The sequence below is a fragment of the Drosophila elegans genome, unplaced genomic scaffold, assembly GCF_018152505.1.
Source record: "Drosophila elegans isolate 14027-0461.03 unplaced genomic scaffold, ASM1815250v1 contig_476, whole genome shotgun sequence".
NCBI lineage: Eukaryota > Metazoa > Arthropoda > Insecta > Diptera > Drosophilidae > Drosophila > Drosophila elegans.
Window position 1 is genome coordinate 11,354,337 of NW_024545863.1, and position 22,948 is coordinate 11,377,284.

The 22,948-nt window shown below is 37.1% G+C and overlaps 1 protein-coding gene across 2 annotated transcripts; it reads right to left on the reverse strand.

Annotated features, from left to right (window-relative positions):
• Window positions 1–472: 472 nt before the first annotated feature.
• On the reverse strand, window positions 473–21,249 carry LOC108141205 (solute carrier family 22 member 3). Of its 2 annotated transcripts, none has more exons than XM_017264452.2 (5): window positions 21,082–21,249; window positions 4,905–5,854; window positions 4,011–4,165; window positions 3,775–3,943; window positions 473–2,649 (listed from the first exon to the last, which is right to left on the reverse strand). In XM_017264452.2, exons 1-5 carry the CDS (start codon window positions 21,232–21,234, stop codon window positions 1,668–1,670), a joined length of 2,409 nt encoding a protein of 802 aa, XP_017119941.1. In that variant the 5' UTR covers window positions 21,235–21,249; the 3' UTR covers window positions 473–1,667. The 2 variants fall into 2 exon arrangements, with proteins under 2 accessions (XP_017119941.1, XP_017119939.1); XM_017264450.2 differs by lacking the exon at window positions 21,082–21,249 and adding an exon at window positions 18,200–18,690.
• Window positions 21,250–22,948: the final 1,699 nt, after the last annotated feature.

Sequence of the window (22,948 nt, forward strand, 5' to 3'; positions counted from 1 at the left end):
TTCCATCACAGTCTATAACTGATTGTTTAGGATCGAGAAGTATTCCCTAAATAGACATCGGGTAAAGAGCTTATTCATCTGTGCAGGTTCAATTATCCTGTCACAGGGTTCTGTGCAGAAAGGATGGCTCCGAGTCCGCTTAATAATATGCTATAAATAAATAATTTATAATTGCTTCTTATAATCTTACAATACTCGTACTTGCAAACACTCTGAAACGCTTTTTAAAATTTGGGTGTAACTTCAAAAATATTCATTTTCAGTGTATATTGTTAGTTATATGTAAAATAAAACAATAAAAAAAATATTTTATTTGAATTCTTACTGTATATAAGCCCTTAAAGCAATGTAACTAAAGTCAGCAAGAAAAGAATAGATGCCAGTTTATTTTCCCAGAGAGAAAGTTTTAGCTGCCAGGAGATATGTATGTCTCAACCATTCGTTGATTCATTTAACAATTAAAAACAATCAATTTGTTCTTATGGGGATGCTTTATTAAAAAAATATTGCTCTTTGCCACGTATAACATTTCCATTCATGTAGTAACCATTATCAGATAACATTCAACAAGTTCCTAAGCGTATGTACTAGATGATGCAACTTTAAAAATATTTTATATTTAGAGGTTTGTATGTACGTAAGACCTGAAAAACTACTAATTGATTTATAGCAAATTAGCTTGGTAATTGATAATCATAATACATAATGGTAATAAAGTAATTAATGTGTACTCTAAAATTATTGTTTTCTTCTATATAATCAATTAGTTTTATCATAGATAAGGTAATTAATTAAAATTGTCCATAATATGTAATTATTGTGTAACTACTCTTATATGTCTTTTCATGTAATTCTCTCCAGGTGTTTGCAACACAATCACTGAAATGTGGAACCACAGGCCTTTAGAAGGATCACCATTTAATGTTGGTTTGTCTGTGCAGTGGGTTCTACATGAGGTTCGATTCGGTACGGTTCTGTTTTGGTTTTGGTTTAATAGTGACTGCGTAATACTGGGCTAATCCTTGTCCCAAGGCTTGTTCCACACTTGATTTATATGCTTATGAGACTACTAATTATGGCTGCGCTGAAGCTTATCCCAGACTCGAGTGCTTTCATGGCCTTCCGGATTTACTAAATAAACTATGCCCTAAAGTTAATGTTAATGAAAAAAATATATATAATTTTTTTTGCTATTTCCAGCGCATTACTAATAAGTTACATTTGCGAGCGTCTTTTCCCTTTCAAGATTTTATGGTTTATGACTTTATTCCACAGCTTTAAGATTAAGAGTTTGCCTACTTAAAAATGTACCTTTGTCTTCATGAGCACTTAGATTTGGGGTAAAGTTGAGCTCCTACTTAAGAGTGCCAAAAGACTTAACTTGACGTTATCCTTGGGAAACTTTGCTAATGTGCCTTACAAAAGAGTATGCCCTCAATTCTAATTAACAGGCTATAAGTATAGTGTTTATCAAATTTGTAGACTATAGTTTGCAGGTCACAGCACCACCAAAGTGAACCAAATCAAGGTCCTAGCTGCAAATTTAGCAATAGCTTACTTTTGAACATCTGCTTCTCCTTAGTATTATCCTAGAGGCTCTTAGCCTGGCTACAGAAATGCCTCCTGACCTAACATCACTTCAACCCATCGTCACTTTGAAAATCTGTTCACATTGGTGGGCCATCCTCGGTTACTTTGGTCGTCCAAATGCCGGGCATCAGTTGTGGAGGTAGATTCGATTGCGGCGTGGTCAGTTTCCTAATGGTGCTGTTCGAGTGGATCGGCTGGGAGGTGGGCAGGTAGCCCTTGTTGTCCATGCCGTCGATGATGGTGAACTGGGAGGCCATGTTCTGGGCCCCCTGGGCAGCCGGTGAAGCAGGTGTCGAGATGGGATGTGTTCTGGGACTGCTTATGAGCGAGGTGCACAGGCCACCGACAATGGCCAGCGAGGCGAAGGCCGTCTGGGGAATGAGCTGTCCGAAGACCACTGTCGATCCAACGAACGGTGCTCCCAGCAGCCAAAAGCGCGCCCAGCAAATTGTGGAAAAGGAGGTGATTTTCTTTTTGTCATCCGTGACCAGTTCCACCGTGCAGGTTGTTAATATGCTAAGCGTTGTGGAGATGGCCATCTTGGAGACCATGGCCGAGCACATGAGCAGGGCCACATTCGCGTCCAGTCCAATCACACTGGGCTTCGGCACCAGCCAGCCACAGTAGGCTATGCAGCCTGCCACGATGTTGAAAAGGCCCGTCCACAGCCATTTGCGGGTGGTCTTCAGGATCAGGAAGAGACCGATGAAGGTGCCCATCATCTCGCTGAAGCCTGCGACGAAGGTGTTGATGTACAGATGGTCGCGGCTGAAGGAGCGAATGTTGAGCAGCATGCCGTAGTAGACGACGATGTAGAGCGACCAGGCCAGATGCACGCACACCATGTGCCGCACCGCCCGGTCCCCCTTCCAGATGGACCACCAGCCACTCGGGGGCGGCGCGTCCATCGCCGTCTGCGCCTGCAGCTCCAGCTGCTTGTCGATGTCGTGGGGCAGGTTGTACCGCGTCCCGTTCACCTCGGCGCACTCCAGCAGGATCTTCTTGGCGTCCTGGGTGCGTCCGCGGGCGATCAGCCAGCGCGGCGAGTCGGGAATCCACCTGGAAACAAAGATACGTGAATCAGTCAAGAGGAAACAAAATAAATGTTATAATTTTAAGGTATGGAGATTAAGCAGGAGGGGTTAAATATTTTTAATTATAATAGTTTTTAAGAGATTAAACAGCAAAACTTAATCAGCAAATAGAAAATTTTTACTGATATACGATTTTTAAGTTCTAAAAATGTATTTAAAATAAATACTTAGAGAGTTAAGAGATTAATCACAAAAACTCAAAAGTCAACTAAATTAAACCAATAGTATATAGTACAGATATAAGAATTTTAAGTTCTATTGAATTAAAATAAATCCTTAGCAAAAACGCAAATAAGCAAATAGTATTTTTGTTTTTGTACATTTGTTGCTATTTTTATTTTGTTTTGATATTATCTTTTTAAGTTCAAGAAATTCAATTAATTTTGTTAAATGAATTTTAAACTATATGAACAATTTATTAATAAGATTACTATTAAATTAATACCAAGTATCAAAGTAAAACTTATGTGGCTTAAAAATACGGCCTTAGACCATAGTATTAGATTCTTCGTTAAAAAAATTAAACTAAAAAAATAGGTATTATTATTATATTTTATATTTTAATAATGTCTTTAGTTTGTTTTCAAGACCCACTATTTTGAAACTAAACTTTCAGCTTTTTTTTGGAGTTTAGTTAGTTCAGTTAGCTTCAATAATAATATGCTTGTTTTCTTTTATTCCATATATCACAAGAGTGATCAGTTAAGCAAAAAAAAAACTCTCCTATATAAAACAAATTAACAATATAAGTCTAATTTCTAACGGAAAGAGCGGCATATGGACAGACTTTCTATGGATTCACCACAATACTTTTTAGGGCCTCCTTAAATAACTTGGAATATTCTAACTAAAATTTGCTATTGTATAAAGGTATACAGTTTTGGCTAAACAAAACAGCAAAGTCAAAAATGTATGCTTTTAAATGAAGTGAATGTAACTTTTAAATATTGCCTCAGGTTTTGGTGAAGCTTAGAGTTTACACTGTTTAACTAAAAAGAACCTAAAATAAACATTTCTAAGTATGCAACAAGCTTTGTTATATTTTTAGGGAGTTGAGTTTTCAAATTTCCAATGTAGTTTTACTACTTACTGCCACAAATAGATGAGTATCACAGTGGGCCACGAGATGGCCATGTAGAGGTGTGACCAGCTGGACCAGAAGCTAGCCACTCCGGGTAGCATCATCACGCCAATGGACCAAAACTGCTCGAAGAGCGTGGACACGCAGGTGCGGTACTTGCCACCCGTTATGTCTGCCACTGCGGAAGGAGAATCACAATCGATCAGATATTGTCACCGAGTAAGACAAATGGCCAGAGAACTCACTGATTTGGCCACCGGCGGTGTACATCTGGGCACAGCAAACGGCGGAGAGGCAGCGGAAAAACACGTGAAGTTCGTAGGACGCCACATGCCCCGTGAGGTTGCCGCAAAATATCTGAGTGATCATTCCAAAGAGCATCACGTTTCGAGGACTGAAGCTAGGGAAAGAAATTAGCAAAACAACATTTTTAAGCTTTATTGATTTTATAAAAGTGCTTTAAGGTTAATAAGCCATAAGTGATGGATTTTCAAAGGAATGCACAGTAAATAAAAACTCAGAACAAGAAAGAAAGCAAATTTCTGCAAGCCGAAGTTTATACACTCTTACAGCTTTTGCAAAAATTAAATATTCTTGAAAATATTAAAATTCGATTTATATGCGTATTTGTTTAAAAACCCTGAGTATATGAGAATTTTCAGCTTGACATCTTGATTTTCGATTTGAACAAAACTAAAAGCGTACATTTAAGCTATCATGTAAATTATGTCCAAAAGTTTTTTTTGTTTATTAATTTAAAAGTATTAATACATTTTTGATTTTAGTTTTTTGGTTGTTTTTATGCGAGTAACATATATGAAATAGTTGTCCGATTTTTTCTAAAATTAATTCCGTAATTCTGAAAAACTGCAAAATAATAATAAAGACAACTTTTGGGAAAGTTTCATGGAGTTGAACGGACAGACATGGCTATATATGTACATTATAGGGTGTCAAAACCTGCAAGGGTACAAAAATGTTTCAATCGATTTCCTTGACACTGAGAATCGGTATTTGACAAGGAGTAAAAGCTGATTACGTAACCTATTACTAACCCAATCCGTTACTAACTTTTTTACCATTTAACCCCAAAGCTGTTTCCTTAACTATTTACTACCAACACATCGCCCTGAACTTACTATTTGAGCAGATGATTGGCTAGGATGCCGCCGGTGAGGACACCAAAGAGATGGAAGAACTGCGTGACCGAGACGAGGATGTCCCGGGAGCAGACCAGATCATACTGGGTGACCACCGAGTGGTAGTCGGCCTCGTGCTGGAACTCCGTGCAGGGGATCACGTTGGAGTTGCGGTGCAGGGGCTTCTCCCACACCCGCGGCTCCTGCTCGCTGTTCTCGTAGTTGTAGTAGTGGTGGGCATGCTCCTGCGCATCCTGGTACACGTTGCAAAAGTCAATGCTGAACTCCTGATCATCGCTCTCCTCCTTCTGCGGATGCGACACCTTGATCCACTGCGTCTGGTTCTGGGCTCCAATTGTGTTCGGTGGCTTGCAGAAGAACTCCCCATGTCGCGGTGCTGGGGCCGTGAAAATGATGCATGCCATGAACCATGAGGACGGTATCTTGCAGAGGAAGATCAGGAGTACGGTTCGCAGCTGCCACTTGCCCCAAGGACCGGTGATCCTGCCCACAGCATCCACTTTGGTCTGCATCTTGGTGTTTGGCCTCGGCGACTTTCCCTCCAAACGAGCGAAGGTGTCGTTGGGATAGAGCTGATATTCGTGCTGCTGCTTGTGCGTGGCAATGGGTATTCCAGTGCCCGAAAGGTGCTTATAGAACTCGTGGCTGTTGTTGTTGTTGCTAGTGCTGTTGTTGTTGTTGTTGTTGTTGTTGTTGTTGGCCTCTCCTTCCGTATTTTCCCCACTGGACGGCGGCTGGGAGTTTGGAGAGCTGGTCAGCTCGCTGGGCGCGCAAGTGGGTGGCGAGTGCTGCTGGGACGGCGGCTCGAGGTCGCCGGCTAAGGTGCGGTACTGGTGGGGTGACCTACTGGCTGATATGTGCGAGGAGTCGTGGACTCGTGGGTGCGATGGCTCGACGTCGTCCTTCAGGGGCAGAAGAGGGGACTCTGCCTGCGAGGGAAAATATGAGAAATAAATTGCAATTACAGTTTTTGCTATTTGTTGCCTATTTGCTATTTGTTGTAAAAGTTTGAACTAAAATTGTTATAAATTTTAAGCCAGGGTATTATTAGGCATTATGTGTAATTTTACATGTGAAAATACACATAATTGGGGGCTTTAAAGAAATGTCTTCAAAGCATTGTATTTTTTATGTACCTTATTTGTACATTTCAACCAACCCGAATTAAAAATTTTGTAATTGAAAAAATTGTTTACTGGTTCCTATCAGTTAATTCTTTGATTCCTTGAATAGATTTTTTTTTTTTAATTGTACGAAAAGTTAAATTTGCAGCAGTAGATGAATCTATTCCCATTGTTCCCCTTGAATAATTTGAATTTTGTTCACCCATTTTAAAGATAAAACAAAAAGAAGAACTATTAAAAAACTGAACTAACCAACTAAAAAAAATGTCCGGTGTACAACGGATATAATAAATTCCCCACATGTTAAATATTCTACTAAATATCGAACTTTTTAACTTTAATATGTTGATATAATTTGATTACGAGAGAGCATAGTTCCTTTAAAGTTTCTTCAATTTAAGTATAAGCAGATATTACCTATTAACTAAAGATTTATTTTCAAAGATTTTATTACATTTATCGGCTCTATTCAATGTTTGTAGTTTATTTCGCTTTGAAGTACACTTGTCTAAAATGGTCTTGGCACAGCTTGGACTCCCAGCCAACGATATCCAGACAAGAGCCAATAATTCAGTGGCATTCCCCTGATTATCCTGAATGTCCTTGGGGCACTCGAGTGTAGCAATTGCTGAGCCTGTAGCGTCTGGAAGTCGAAGAACTCGCACACCCACTAACTAACTCCCCCGACTGCAGCTGGGCGTATAATAAACATAAATTGCAGTGCCAAGTGGATATGCATCACTTTCGTTCTAGGACGACTTTCTTTTTATTTTCTAGTAATTTTAAAACATGAACGGCACAGCAGTTGCCTTTTGGATTCCACACATACAGAATTTTCAAATGGGATTACTTAAATGACATGGTTTCATTAAATTTTTATTTAATCACAGCTGTCACAGCGAATGTAAATAATACGCCTAGATTCCACACATATGCGGACTACTTTTCCAATTGTTTGCCTAACTATTTGTGGTTTGTAAGTTTTACTTTTCATTTGCATAAGCTTAAATGTCACCCATAAGACCCCAAAAGTAATTGCCTTTCAACACGAAATGTATATGCCCAAGGCCAAACAGGATTAGAACAACTACATTAAGTTATTAAATAAAAACAATTAAAAAAGACCTACAAGAAAAATTTAACTTTAAACTAATTTTTGGCCATTTTCACATCGCGTAACCATTACATTTATTTTGTACCATTATTCATTTTAATTATATTTCCCTAATTAAAAGTACTCATGTATCGTTTTTTCTCAGCTTGGAAAGTGAAACCGTTTACGACTTCCATTTTGTTTTACCATTTTTGGGCTGACAATTTCCCTAAGCCACAAACCCAAACATCTCCTTTCCCGCACAAACATTATTCAGATGTTCTTGCCAAACAATTGCAAACAATTCCCTTGGTTGCGTCGTGTTTTTGCGTTGTTATTATTATTTTTACTGTCGCTTTTGTCGTCATTATAGTTTTTATTTTTCGAGTGTGTCATGTTTAAAACGACCATTAACATACATATATACATGGTCCTTAAAAAATGTTTACCTGAAGCTTGAATATCGAAAATGCCGATGGTCCTAAAGCAACCATTAAAAATGGTGACCTTCAAAGGCAAAAGTTAGGGCAGGTGAGTAAAGGATTCGTATTGGTTAAGGCATGGCTTTGCGGATTATGAATAATACATGTACATATGCAAATCAAAAAAGAAAAACCGTGGGACGAAAATAAAAACAAAAGGAGAAAAGTTCCTTAAAATTTCGTTCCTTTGACGGAGGCAAAGTCTAAAGGATCCCCAGAACTCGACGTCCAGAAGTATGCAATCATTTTATAAGTCCTTCAGTTCAGACAGCGTTTGTCTACTTTTATGCGTCAATAAAATGAATTCGTTTTTGTATCTTAATTTTTTGTTGGGCTTATTTCTGTTTTTGACGAATGCCAGCACTTGTGCAAATATCGCCAAGGTTAATGCCGATTGCCTGCGTCTGTTAGTTTATATCAGTTTAAGGTTGGAAAAGGCTCGATGGCTAGTTAAACTTTATGCGTCACGTGCCAAATGGTTCAATATACTGGCTGTCAAGGTGATTCACTTATGTAATAAGGCAATTGTTTACATTTTCAATACGTTAAGGGCTTTTTACCAACACAATTTCAGAACTCAAATTTAAAGGCAGTAAAACACATTTAAAATGTTTTTAAGAATTTTAAACTATGTCGCCTTGCAACCGATTATTTAACAAAGCACAAAATCCCCAAACACTCGGCTATAAATTATTCATAAGTCGCATCCGCGTGGCTGTGCTCCAGCACAGGAGGCATCTTGTCCTTGTCCTTGCTGGATGACTGATGGAGCACCCTAAGGGCTGGCCAGATTGCCAACTCCCTCAATCATAATTAAAGAAATTCATGACAGCCACTATAAATCTGCCTCAGGCAGTTCCAATTATCTGCTTGATGAGGATCACTTAGATGGCAAACTAGTGGGGAAATTGTTTTTTTTTTTCGGGCCGAAACCAATTGCCGCTACGTATACTTGTTTACACTCCCAGAGGAGTACGCCCTCCTTCAGATTTCATCAACTTATTTATTGCTTTACCCGATTCAATTGAAAGCGTTCCCCTGCGAAAAGCAGATGGTGGCGTATATGAAACAGCGAAACGCTGGGAAGTCTATTGTTTGCAAGGATGGAAATTTGGTAATTGAAGCCAAAATGGGGAAGCTCATTTGGCTTCTATAATGGAAATATGAGTTCGCTTCTGGTGGCCAAATAATGAGAGGAATATTCAATAAAAATGTTGTCTTAGGTTGCAAAATATTGCAAATTTTCACAGCAAAAAATTGGTAATTGGTTTGGCTTTAAGGAAAGCCTTATTGATTAGAATACAAGTGACTAGCATTTATTTTGCATGTTATTTCTTGATATATTCACAATGTCAAATCTCGGTTGAGAAATATGCAGATTTTTTTGCTATTCTATTTTATCAGAAGCTCAACTTTTTATTTATTTGTATATGGCTTAAGACTTAAACAGGAGACTATATCACATCGCTGCAATAAAAAAGTGTGTCCCAAACTTTAAAGTTCGCCTAAATAGCCTTGTTTCATTGAACCAGAAATCAAACAAAATCTAGTTTACCGATAAGGGCTGGCATTAAGTGAAAGCCGAAAGAAAAACAGCTTATTTTCCACTAAGCAAATGTATCGTTTACCCATTAGCACGGCCTAGTGATTAATTAATTGTTTGGCCTAACAATCTTCAGGTAACGACGACAACACTCTGATTTCCAAGACTTCCCCTCAACAACAATGGGCACCCACACATGGCCATAAAGTTGAATGCTTTTTTTTTTGGAATGAAAAAATGTGGAAGCGTTGACAACAATGGACGCCACAGTTAATTGGAGCAATGCCAGGCCAGAGATAGAGTGTTTCTTGCTGGGATTGCTGTTTTGTGCCCTCTGGCAAACAGGTAGCAGAATGGCTTTAAGTGCTGGAGGAGCTGGGAAAAGGGCAAAAGGGCAAAAGGGAAAGACTGCTGTATTATTCGCTACTGTTGCTGGTAAGTGAAAAGCCCAGCCAAATTCTGTTGACATCCAGCAGCTGAGGCGCCCTAATGTGCTTGTGTTTCTGTCTTTTCTGGCTGTCTGAGCATTGTTTATGCATCAATAAAATTCCTGATGAAGCAGGACAAGGATTAAAATAAAGCAAAATACGAGTAACTAGATCGTATGCTCGTATGCATGTTAAATAAAGAAAAATCTCTTCAAGCGAAGAGAGAACACTAACAATTATTTACTGTTATAAGGATGTACCATTATGACTGACATTATGTCTTACTTGATTTTATATTGAATGCATAAATCAAAATTAGTGTAAAGTTGCAGACTTATAATAATAATATATGATTTTTTTTATGACAGTTATATGAATTCGTAGTCCGATCTTTATAAAATTAAAACGTTATTCTGTAATATTATTCCACTACATTATCGCTATATTCGTATAAAATAAAAACACATTAAAGTTATATTTTTATAGCCTTATAATTTTCAAGCAAATAGCTGAGCGGCGGCTGAGGACTTATTGACGCAATAACTTCTAAGATAAAAGCCCGATTTGAAAAATGTTTGTGACTACCGTTAGATATGACCGAAACTAATAACTAATCTCTATCATGTCTCAGGGTGACAGACATAAGAATGACTAGATTCTGCTCATCAAATCCCAAATCTCTAGTTTTTTATAGTTTCCGAGACTTTGACGTTCATATGAAAGGATTGACTCGGCTATTGATTCTGATCAAGAATATATGTAATTTATAGAGTCAAACACGCTTCCAGTTACACACTTTTCACCAAATACTTTATGAGTAAAGGGTATAAAAAAAAATTAAAATTACAATCAAATTTGGTAATTGTAAAAAAATTAAAGCCAATCTCGTTTTAAAAATTCTGTTGATTTATTTAACTTGCATCCCAAATTGAAATGTGCATCTCTCAAACGACGTTTATGACCGAAAAATAAAGTGATGTTAAATTGCTGTATAGAAATCATTATGTTTCCCTTAAAGCTTCTAGTCAAACCTTGTTATACGTTACATAATTACAGAGTTTGTTAACCAAAGTTTCCCAAATGGCTGTCAAAATAGCGTGTAATTAAATTGCCTGAAAATAGATACTCACTTACTGGAAGTGGTCTAGTTCAATTATTTTGTGGCTGGGGACATGGACATGCAATGGAGTGTCCAAGTCGCCATAACTTGTTGCTGCCATCAAAGCCAATATGAGCTATTCGAGTTAGCGTAGTCACGATATCGAGACCAGACGTTGAGCCAGACGAAGCTAGCATAAATATTTGATTAGTTTCTCTGGCTTCGCGCAGTTTGCGCCCAGCTTTTGACCCCCGAGTGGCCAGAATGTGTGGGCCATAATTTACAAAATCCAGGCGATAATACCGAGTTGGATGTCTGCGTCGTATATATAGATGGATTATTGCATCTCTTTCGCTCCCACGCTCGGCACGTGTATGCAAATGTCTTCTATGGCGGAGAGTCATAAACATTCGCTCGCTCCCAACTGTCGAAACAATTTGGCACAGCGTGGCGTATGCGTAATGTATTGCAGATTGTTTTTATGCCCACATACGCATATATGCTCATATGCTCATGGGTGTGGTAAGTGTTTGGCATGGTTATGGCATATTGAAGGATTGGAAGAGTGGGCCAACCAACTTTTATCAGTGCTATAAAAGCGACGAAAAGCGATATATACCAACACCACCCTTTATTAACTTCTTAATTGCTTCGTTTATAGCCTAGTCCATAAACTGTTTTAATGTTATTTAAGTTGGCGTCGCCTACTGTTTAGTCAAGTGTTCTCCATCACCTTCATTCATTGCCAAAGAATAGTGAGTCCAAAAAATGCTAAATAAATAAATAATATGTGCCAACGTCAAGGTGACAAGTGAAATTTGCCTTCAAGGGCCAAACGATGACACAAAGACACATTTCCTAATGTTATGAAATGTTATTTAGCACCTTGAACTACAAAGCACAGCACCGATGGAAAAATAACAAGAAAGGAAAATGTGAACTTTCAAGGACTGTAATTTAAAGGGCATTCCCCTTTTTGTTTGGAATTTTTTCAAAACACCCACAATTTGTCGGCACGATTTATGACTTGCTTCCTTTTTCACTTTTGTCTCCGAAATCGGAGACACATAAATATGTGTCCCAGCAATTGAATCTGACAGCTCACCCACAGCAAATCCTTGTGGGGCAGGTCGTCTTCCTTTCAAAGGCATCCAGATGAAAGTCGATTGGGCCTACATAAGAAGCCAGAAATTATGGACTCTGCCTTTGATTCCCTCGAAATGCTAAGATTTTTGGCATGCCTAAATGAAGGATATGCATACATTTTGTGAGGGGTGAATTCCTTCTCCTCCGTTCTGTTCAATTTCAGCAGCGTTTCAATTGCTTTGAAAGCTTTCCGCTGTTTGTCTCCTTATTTCTGTCTGGATTTGTTTTTTATACCCTTGCAGAGGGTATTATAATTTCAGTCAGAAGTTTGCAACGCAGTGAAGGAGACGTTTCCGACCCTATAAAGTATATATATTCTTGATCAGCATCACTAGTAGAGTCGATCTAGCCATGTCCGTCTGTCCGTCCGTCTGTCCGTCTGTCCGTCCGTTTATATGCAAACTAGTCTCTCAGTTTTAAAGCTATCTGCTTGAAACTTTCCCAAAAGTTGTCTTCCTATTGCAGGTAGTATATAAGTCGGAACGAGCCGGATCGGACGACTATAGCATATAGCTCCTATAGGAACAATCGGAAAAATAAATGAAAAAAAATTATAACTTTGCTGTTTTTTAATTTTTTGTTTAGTTCTTTGACATATAGAAATGGTAAAATATTTCTAATTTACGGTTTAAATTTCATCAAAATCGGACGACTATAGCATATAGCTCCCATAGGAACAATCCGAAAAATAAATGAAAAAAAATTATAACTTTTCTGTTTTTTAATTTTTTGTTTAGTTCTTCGAGATATAGTAATGGTTAAATATTTCAGAATTAAGTTTTAAATTTCATCAAAATCGGACGACTATAGCATATAGCTCCCATAGGAACAATCGGAAAAATAATTGAAAAAAATTATAACTTTGCTGTTTTTTAATTTTTTTTTTAGTTCTTCGACATATAGCAATGGTTAAATATTTCAGAATTATGGTTTAAATTTCATCAAAATCGGACGACTATATCATATAGCTCCCATACAAATAATAAAAATATATAAAAGAACAATCATAGCTTCAATGTTTTTAAACATATACGCAAGTAAATCATAATTTTAATGTTTTCAAAAATATTTAATTCTTGCGATAGCTGCAAGGGTATATGAACTTCGGCTTGCCGAAGTTTGCTTTCTTTCTTGTTTTTTTTTGGTATCATTTGCGATTTAAATGGCAGAGATTTGACAGACGAATAAACACCTATGGAAATAAGACGTCGGCAAAATTGGTAGTGTACTTTTATTTTGCTCCCCATAAATATTTAGGAAAATATTCGTTGGTAACGAAGTTATGCGAGTACGAAGATGCGGTATATATCTAATAGTTTACAAAAAGTATATACCTTCTTTTGGTTGGCAGTCAAATAATTTAAAAACAAAAGTAATTTAAAAAGTAGCAGCTGGTTTTGATAACATTTAAGTTTAAGAAACTCTAACTATATTAATACTATCGTAAAGCTTTATTATTCATTGTATTTATTTTGATATTAAAAAAGAAAAAAAAATTTATTTATTCATGACCCTTTAAAAACGACATTCCTTTTTTACAACAAAAAGGTATTTTGAGAACCAACTCTGTTAGTAAGTTTATTGAAAACTAAACGGTGTAACATTTTTAAAGTATTAAAGTGCAAACGCAGTTTCGACATCAGATTCTAAAACATCTCATTCAATCTATGTAAAACCCAGTAAAAAATTACAAATATCCTATGTTACATTTACATTTATAACTACGTTAAAGTCAGTAAGAAATAAAGAAATAAAAAAAAAAAATCTACCAAGATCTATAAATTTTGATAGATTTATTTCCACAGTGTCTGTTGTTTCCTCTTCTGGCTAAGCAAATAAATTGAAGTTCTGTTTCGATTTCAAGTCAGCCACTAAGCGGCTTACGAAAACAACCGGCACACATGTCTGTTTACCAGAGTGTGTGACTAAATTTAGTTGGCCTTGGCCAATGACTTTGCTGCCGTTTGGCTGCCAGTCACCCAAGGACGTAATTGTCCTGCGGCCAGGCATCCTTAAATTCGAAATCGGAAATGGGAATCTGGTGATGTGGCTATAGAAAAGAATAAAACCGAATTATTAGCAGAACACTGCGTGCTGATCCTGAGTAATAAGATGGTGTTTGGTAAGGCGAAGTACTACAATTTAATTCAACTTGCCGCTAAAAGTTTTAAAAAAACAAATCCAAGTCTTGCACACGAAATTTTGTATTGGAAAAAAGTTGTTATATATTCAATTTTACGAAAATCAGCATAATGTAATTATAATAAGCTGATATTGTAACTTCGGAAAGTTCTTATAGTCTTCGTCTATTCTAAGGTTCCCTGTATAATTGAGATTTGTGCAAAGTAATTTCTTAAAAAAAACTAAATGTTAGCAATAGATTTTGACGTTTGTTCATATTAGCCAAGAATTGTTCAACGCAGCTGAAATGTATGCTACATAAAATGTTTATGTTTCCATTAGCAAGTTCCATAAAAAACACTTTTAGCATGCACGAAGGTCTCTCCTCTAAGGGCACTTTTCATCCAATTGAATTTGAATGCCTTTTTTGCACTCGGTCATTGCCGTACTGCAACTTTTACTTCCGTTACGGAACCATGAAACGCTTAATTGCTTTATATTTAGGACCCACACCCACAACCACCCCACCGCCCACTCATCAAGGCAACCCGCCCAATCAAACCCATTCAGTGTTTATTTCCTCAGTTTTATTTACACAATTGTCTTGTATTTTGCTTGTGGTGCTCAACTGGTTTTTGCTCCTGAGTTTTTCCCCGGTTTTCGTGTAATTGCTTTAAGTACTGATCCATTATTATTTGTTCTGTTCGCTTTCCAAAAATAAAAACAAGTCCAGCAGAAAAGTAAAGGATTCAGAACCTTAAAGAGGTCTATAAACTCAACTATAGTTGAGTAAGAAGTAAATGCCCTTTTTTGCTGATTGTTTCACTTAAAAAGGGGAAATCTACACTTTTGGCTAGCCGACCTTCTTATAGCTTTTTTTTGCTGAGTTGAGAGATTGTTTTAATTTCAGCCAGTTTAACAGCCTGCTGGGTCACTTTAGATGCCAACAAATTTGCTGATTAGTCGGAAATTCGTATAGCAAAATTAATGGAGGAAAGCAAACTGAGTTTCCGAGAAATTTCGCAAATCAGAGTAAAAGTTCCCAAGATGAAATTGAAAAGCGATAATCGCATTCTAGGCTTTGGAAAAGTTTATGAGTAGCTCTTGTTTACCTTACTGGCGAGTTTTATGACACTTTTCAGCCAGCTGCCCCTGGCATTAAGTCGTTCAATGCCCTTGGCCCAAGAACTTACCTTCCCCAAGTTTGCCTTCCCCCTGCCCTATTTATTGGGTTTTGAGTTCGCCGTACTTGGACACGAAGTTCGAGGCACTTTACTTATGTAAATGAGGCAAACTTCACAGGTCCTCGACTCTCGACTTGAGTTCAACCAAAAACCCAATTAAATCAGCTAAGAGTTGATGTTTACAGTAAGGACCTATCTGCTTATCATTTTAAAATATGTAATTAACTTTTTTGTGGATTTAAAAAGGCGACAAGCTATTCTTTATCCCACAAGTTTTAAAGGTTGGGTCACCTTGAAGTTGGCTATGCTTAACCGGACTTAGAACTTTGTACCAAAATAAACAGGAAAAGAGCTGTTGATGCCCATCCTCAAACAAAATCCCTTCAAAGGATTGGGTATTAAAGTTTTTTTTTTTTCAAATCAGAAAAAGTAACCAGTTAAACGTTAGTTGACAATGGGGCTGAAAGATGAGAAAGCCCTTTAATATATTAGGTTTAAGGTTTACCTTTAGTATTGTGTTCCACCAGCTTTTAATTTTCTGTTAATAATAGTTTCTGCGATGCTTCACTAGTTGTCTTTATTATATATAAAAAAAAAACAAGCACATATTTTTTCATTCATGTCCAGCGTAGCTTGTTAGTTCAGATTTGTGGGCCGTAACTTTACGACCACACTGGCATACTGATTGTCCTTTACAACATACTTGATATTTACGTTTATATGGGCAGCATTTTTTCGGGGCTCTGACAAACTTATAAACCTTTTCGGATGTTTTTTTGTGACAAAAAGAAATAGCTTCACAAATGACATGAAACCATATATGTTCGTTGTAGGGAAGCAAATACATTTCTAATTGATTTGTGGAAAGTTCATTAACATCCATCCCCGCATGGGAAATGTGATTCCGGTCTGGTCGATTTCGGTCGCCAAATTGGGAATTCATCGTCTGTCAGTCCATGCAAATTGCTTTGTTTACATTCGGGATTTCGAGCGATTGTTCAGTAAGATTAACGATTAGGGCTAGTTGAATCAGACTTTGGCCAATGGCTGGGATGGGAAAATGTATCCAATAGAGACATGCGCCTTTATTCTCGAGCTCGAGCTCTAAACGAAATGAATTGGAAATTTTCGTTGAATACTTGTACTGGAGGGGGAAACTTGCGTGTCTGTCTGGAGCAAATTACCTTTGCCAAATTGGAGTCGGGTTAATTGGAAAGGTTCAGCCGATTAAAGAAACGCAAAATATTTTAAACAAAAATCTCATAACAAAAAACAGGAATCCGTTTTCAAATGTGGCAAATTGGTTTGAATATGAGTAGCGGGTATTCAAATATTAATCCATTCTTTGATAGGAAAATGCATTTCTATCCTCCTACAATTTACCATTCGACAATACACTTTCTCCCATTTACATAATAAAATTGGTTCACGTTTCTCTCAGGGATCAATTATGCCTCAGAGTAAGCAAAACTATGATTTTACAATTTTTACCCCAAGGACGTAACAAATTTATCAATTTTATAAACTGCGAATATTTTGTATATATATTTTTTTTCACACAAGCCAAGCGCGTGTCCTGTATTGACTAATTTGCATATGGCTCTGCAAAATAAAATAAAAAGGAAAAATTTACATAATCTGGGGAGAACATCGCCTTGCACGGTTTCGACTTTGACGTTTATCGCATTCGCATGCTAAACAGAGCCGGTGCTCACATTCTTATTTTCCCAAGTCAATACGCACGACTTCCAAAGCACGTGTGACAGACTCACTAATGAGTGGAGTAACCCCAACGAAAACCACCTGGAGGCCCACCATTAACCTGAACGCAGCGGAAAAGAACTGAGCGAAATTGTGTTTAGTTTCAAGACTTGACTTAATTAAGGCAACCTGTCTGACGTCATCGATGGCAGATTAAAGCTTGGGGAAGTGAGTCCCATAAATGTGAAATATCTGTAGATGGCAGCACCAACGATATCTGTTTTGCCAAAAACAGGGCCAAAAACAACCGCCACAAAAGGAAACATTCGGCAAAAATCTATTTATCGAAGAAGAGGCAAGTCAAAATGGCCATTTGCCTCATTTAGTGGATGCCTCTGGTAACATTTTCTTATTCCCTGATTACCTTATACCAGCGAAAATTCCCTTTGGGGTGCTTATTCGCATCTGTGAATGATTGTTTAAATAATTGAATGGATTTTAGGAATTATTCGAGGCCAAGCAGACTAGCAAGCCAGGAAGTCAGGGATCAGTCGGAGGCCATCGGGATTTTCGGGGGTTTTAAGGCCCATTCAAAAGTTTGGGTTTCCCAACATCTCGAAAGAAAGTTTTTGCTATATTTGATTCACAGACTACGGTGTGTCGAACTCTTTCATTACAAATGGTATAAATATAGTATGACCTTGACACTATTGAAAACTAAACACGATTGACCTTTCTTTTATTATTATTAAGGTTAAGTCCCTTTTCACAAAACAACAGGTAAATTTTCAGTGAATAAACTTATTTAAGAGGATAATTCTTATGATAACAGTGTGTAACTGCTTATGATCAAACTGATAATAAAGAGCTTAAAACAAGGCCCAATGCTATGCTGTTTGTATGTTGTCATATTCAGTTTAATTTCTGTTTTCCTTAAATCTTTTTAATCAAATTCTAAAAATTGCATTCTGACTTTCTTTTCTATTCGTTCGAAAGTTAAATGTCACATTGAGAAATCGCATTTAAACTTTTCTTTCTAAGCCAAAGCAGTTTCTAACAATGTAATGTAAAATAATAGCTAAAAATAAAAAAATTTGACAAATTCAAACAGCACTTATAATTTTCTATATTCAGCCCAAACTAAATGTGTGTCTTTCCAGTTCGTACAAATTGACCTACCCTAACGTAAGCCCCTTTGAAATTACGCCCAGCTTATCGCTGTCACACGCATAATTTCCTCTTGGATTTCAGATTGTGGCTGAGGGTTAATAATTATCTCCGAGCATAAAATTACGCATGCATATGCTGCTAATTCGCCCAACCAAATCCACTCGACTATGCAAGAGTATATACCGTAGTTTCGTCCTCATCATCGTCTTCATCATCTTCATCGTCTTCATCGTCATCGGCATTCCCTTCGCCATTGCTGCTTTTTTTGGCGTTGGCCTCATCGCTGCGCGTTCCCAACTTTTCACTGCTGACACTGCCAATTCCGCTGGAGGAGTCGCTCGAATGGAGTCCACTGACTAGGCCATGACCACTGCCAACATTATGGCCATTGCTGCCATTTCCGTTACCGTTTGCGCTGCTGCTAGCAATGTCCTTTAGCATAATGCGTCCGAAACCGGTCAAAATTGCGAGATATTGCTCGCTAAATACTTGCAACTGTCAGATCATTTGTCTCTGAACTTTTGTAGTTTCCACGCACTGTTAAATTTGTATTCTTATAATTGCTTTCTTTTAATTGTTCTCAATTTAAGGAGTTTCAGTTTGGTTGCCAATTAGTTTATAGAACAGACCAACAACTAATGTGGTATGGCAATTCAATCGCTTAATGTATTAAAATTTAATTTAATCAGGAAAAACAAATAGGCTTAACATATTAATTTGATTAAAGAAAAAGAAATTGTTTAATGAAAAAACATAATATTTAAAACTTCTGTTCAATGTACTCCAATTTGAATTTTTTAGAAATAGTTTCCAAGCTTTTTTAATAAGTTACATCATACAACTAAAAATACATAAAAAATGAAATGCAAATTGTGAACCATCCAAAAAACTAAAAGGCGAATAATATTTCTTGAAATACTGAAAACACAGCTACGTCCGCGCTATAAAATGACTCGTTTGGTGCTGGCGTTCGCCCAACGCGCAACTGATTTGCCGAAAAGCGGCGGAAAGCAGGGAAATGCGATGAAAAGCGACGAAAGCTCCACCAGCTGAACTTCGCTTTCCCCTGCCACGAAGTGAAAGTGAAAACGAAAGCAGAAGCTTTCCCCGATGTCAAAGGAACTTCAGTCGGAGCTCGTTCGCGAGCCATACTTCAATGGGGCCAGTCACGTGTGGACAATTTCACTTTCGTTGTCCGCCAAGCAATGGGCCCCACTGAATCCGGGCTAAACTAAAGCCAAAGCTTTAGGAGCTAAAAAATAATTACTGCCGAGCAGCTGTTGCTCAACTCCGCATGCGGATTACTCCCTTGCGAAGGTTACAAAAGCTATCGCCCGAAGGAGTCGCTGCCAGGACCTGCCTCCCTGCGAATCGCATTGCGCTTATTATATTATCACATATTTCAGTTAGCCACAAATGGGGGCCATAAATGCCTGGCAAATAAAATATAAATATTCCGGCAATTGACTCGATTAATTGGTAATTTTGTGGCTCTGTCAATACGAGGATAAAGCCCAGTTGGAACCAAAACTGATGACGCACGTGCCACTGCGTGCCTGTCACTATCTCCTGTGTTTCTCCATTAAAATGGTAATAGGAGTATATTACAGAAAAACTTGTTATACGGGGAAAAAGTTAATAGGCCATAGTGCTAGGATGATACCTGATCGGATTATTGTTTGAGGTTTTTCGTTGAGAATGATTAATAACTCATTAAAAATAATGTGAACACAAACTGGAACATATGGTGACGGCTTGTCAACGATTTACCAGATCTCAATTACAATAACTAAGTTATTAAATTGTTTTAAACAATTAAAATGCTAAATCAAATCTTAAGCTAGAAAACTAGTTCAAAAATACACCATTTTGAGAATTAGAGTTGTTAATTAGGTTACTACAAAAATCAAACATTTCACAATATATTTTAATATACATTTACTAAATATTTGATTATTAAATGGTATTCAATTTCCTTAATTCTATAGATATTTTTAATGAGTTACCTTTTGTGGCCCAAAGCGCAAGCCGTTAAATGGTTTACAGCTCGTAAAACAAAACATTATAGATTACTAGTAGCACCTATTGTTCTTATTATTATCACCGATGGCGGCAATAGTTAGTGTCATTAATTTGTTAGCTTTCGAATTGTTTGTTTGTTTACAAATCAAATTCCCCTCCACGCTCCCCCCTCGCCAACGCCATTCGACGACTGTCATTGTTCGAGCGATTGTGCTAATAAATTTAAAATCAACAATACAGTGCTAGGGGAAGGGGGATTTTTCGGGGGGCGGGGGACGGAGTGCACACGTGTATCTTCTTTTTAATAGAGACCTGTGATTGGCACGCGCAGCAAACAAATTAGCCAAAAAGTTCTGATTGTTGTTGCTGGGGGATGATACGCTGATTTCGTATACGCCGTGTTGCACAGCACACAAAGACAATAAGAAAAGTTTTCGCTTTGCCCATGTAAACATTTTATGGAAGATGTACGAACAAAATTAAATGAGTTCGGAAGTTTGGGGGAGACAGAAGTTTAAATAAAATTAGCAATGTACGTTTTTTAGCTTTTTTTTTTTGCCCTAACGTGTACCTTAAGTAATCAAACTTACACCATGCTATTAAGCTAGGAAAAATAAAGATGTTTTTACTAAAGACAAAATTAAAACACCTTTTAAAATCTAGTATGATGTACACCTTAAATTAACTCGTTTACATCATTCTATTAAGGGGGAGACAAAATTCTTATAAATACACTTACTAAATCTAATCTTAAGAATCAAAATTTAGGCCGGATAAAAAATTATTGTATTTGGTAATTTAAGTTAACAAAATCTAAATGGCCTTTGGTATGCATTACTTTGTCATACATAGCATATACTTAATATTGATAGCAAATGCGCTTGGTTTTACAAATTTGCAGATGTTTGATTATATTATATAAGAATTTTTAGTTTTTTTTTAAATTCTATACATTTTTTGTATTTTATTTGTATTTTCTATTATTTAAATTTTATACTCTCTGAAGTTCTGCAAAATTCTTAGGTAAAATCCAAATAAATCACCTGAACTTTCAGCATCACGATTTTTATTTCAACTCGATCATTGAAAGGATTCTCACGATGACCCTCCTGCATTTTTGCTTCCGACTTTTCCAACGAACTCGGAACATTTCCATTGGAGCCCATTAAACCAGCATCGGGATGGATGAAACTCATTTTAACATATTATTTGCAGCTGTTAATTAAAAAGGAACTATTCAGCTGGCGATCCCATGCTGCTCGTCGATTTAGTTGTGCAATTTAATTTTATATAACCACGACACCCGCGAACACACACAGTCTATGTCTATCAATAAATCAAATCGGCAGAGTGCTCGAATACTTTTTGCCGGGCAACAATTGAAAATTGTAAATATCCCAAGTGCTGATTATTTATGGGTTTTTGGATATCCAAGCGCATGGCAATCAGACGGGTTAGCCCGATCCAATCCGATCAAATCAGACCAGATCGATCGAAGAGCACTCGCAATTTTGCAGTATGTGTAGGTGGCAAGGGCCGAGTTGGAACTACAAAAGAATTCGAGGCGAAAGAATCTTGCGGGTTGACTCGATTTCCGCTCAAACGGGAAGAAGAGGACCGCTTCGAGGGTATCTATTTATAGTCGGTGTTGTATCCAACTTGTAGTGTTCGTGGCCAATTCTCTGGCAACTGCACTTGTCCCCAACCTGTGAGATATGTTTCCTGGCTCTCAGCAAAGTCAAGTTCAAGTTTACCGGGGCGCAGAGAGCGGTAACGAGTGTGAGTTCACTACACTCATTCATCTACTACATCCACAGATTACCACTCTCGTGCTGCCAACTAAAATCTAGTACAATTGTACACTTGCCAAAAAGCAAAGCACACAAGCAGCCAAAAAAGACTCATTATACGCGTCACCCAGCAATTCAATTCATTTTGTTTTCGCCTTCGCCTTTTAGTCTATTTGCTTAAGTGTTTCTTTATTTTCTGTTTGGCATGATCCCCTGCCGCTGCTTTCATTTCATTTCATTTCATTTCAATTTGTTTGACATATTATTTGCTTAATCGTTGCTTTATTTGTTTTTGCTTTCAACGAACCGCTCAGGTGGTCGAAAGAGAAGTCGGATTGTCCAGGGGTTATCAAGATGTAAACCGATCTGATATGGATACATATGGGGATAATTAGTTACACAAGTAAAAGTGTACTTTATTTATTCACGTGACTGAATGTAAACAAGTTAAATTCAGTTCAGACAACACAATATCCCATAATAAATGTCTAGCTTCTCTTGTAGTCATACTGTATAAATTCTATTCTGCCTTTGCCCACAGAAATTTCCCACGAAAGCCATCGTAACTAATTAAAATTGTCTTATTTGCATAGAAAAGAACATTTATTAATGCCACATTTTTTTTATTTGCATCTCACATACATTTATGAGTTCCTACAAGACATTATCATATGCTTACACCCATAAAAATGTGAACTGTGAACAAATCAATTCGCCACCAATTAGTTTGGAATTCATTATAAAGAGAGTGCACTTTAAGCTGAATCATAGCTTGGATAGATAAAAAACATAATTCCATTGACGTTGTGGGGGTTATTGCCATTTATTAACTTATAAACACCTCAATGACTGATTGCAGTCTGTTTTAATTAAGAAAGTCGTGACGTTAGGACTCTTTAAAATGTTCCAGTTTGAGATTCCAAAAATGTAAAATTTAAATATTTCAAAAAAGTACAATTTAAGTCATTCAAATATGTTTCCTAATTTGAGATTCAAAAAATATAATATTTAAATATTTCAATAAAGTACAAATTAAGTCGTTTTCGTTTCAGCATTCCAAAAAAAAAATATATTTAATCTATAACCATTTTCATGAATTAATAAAATAAATGTTTTAAAT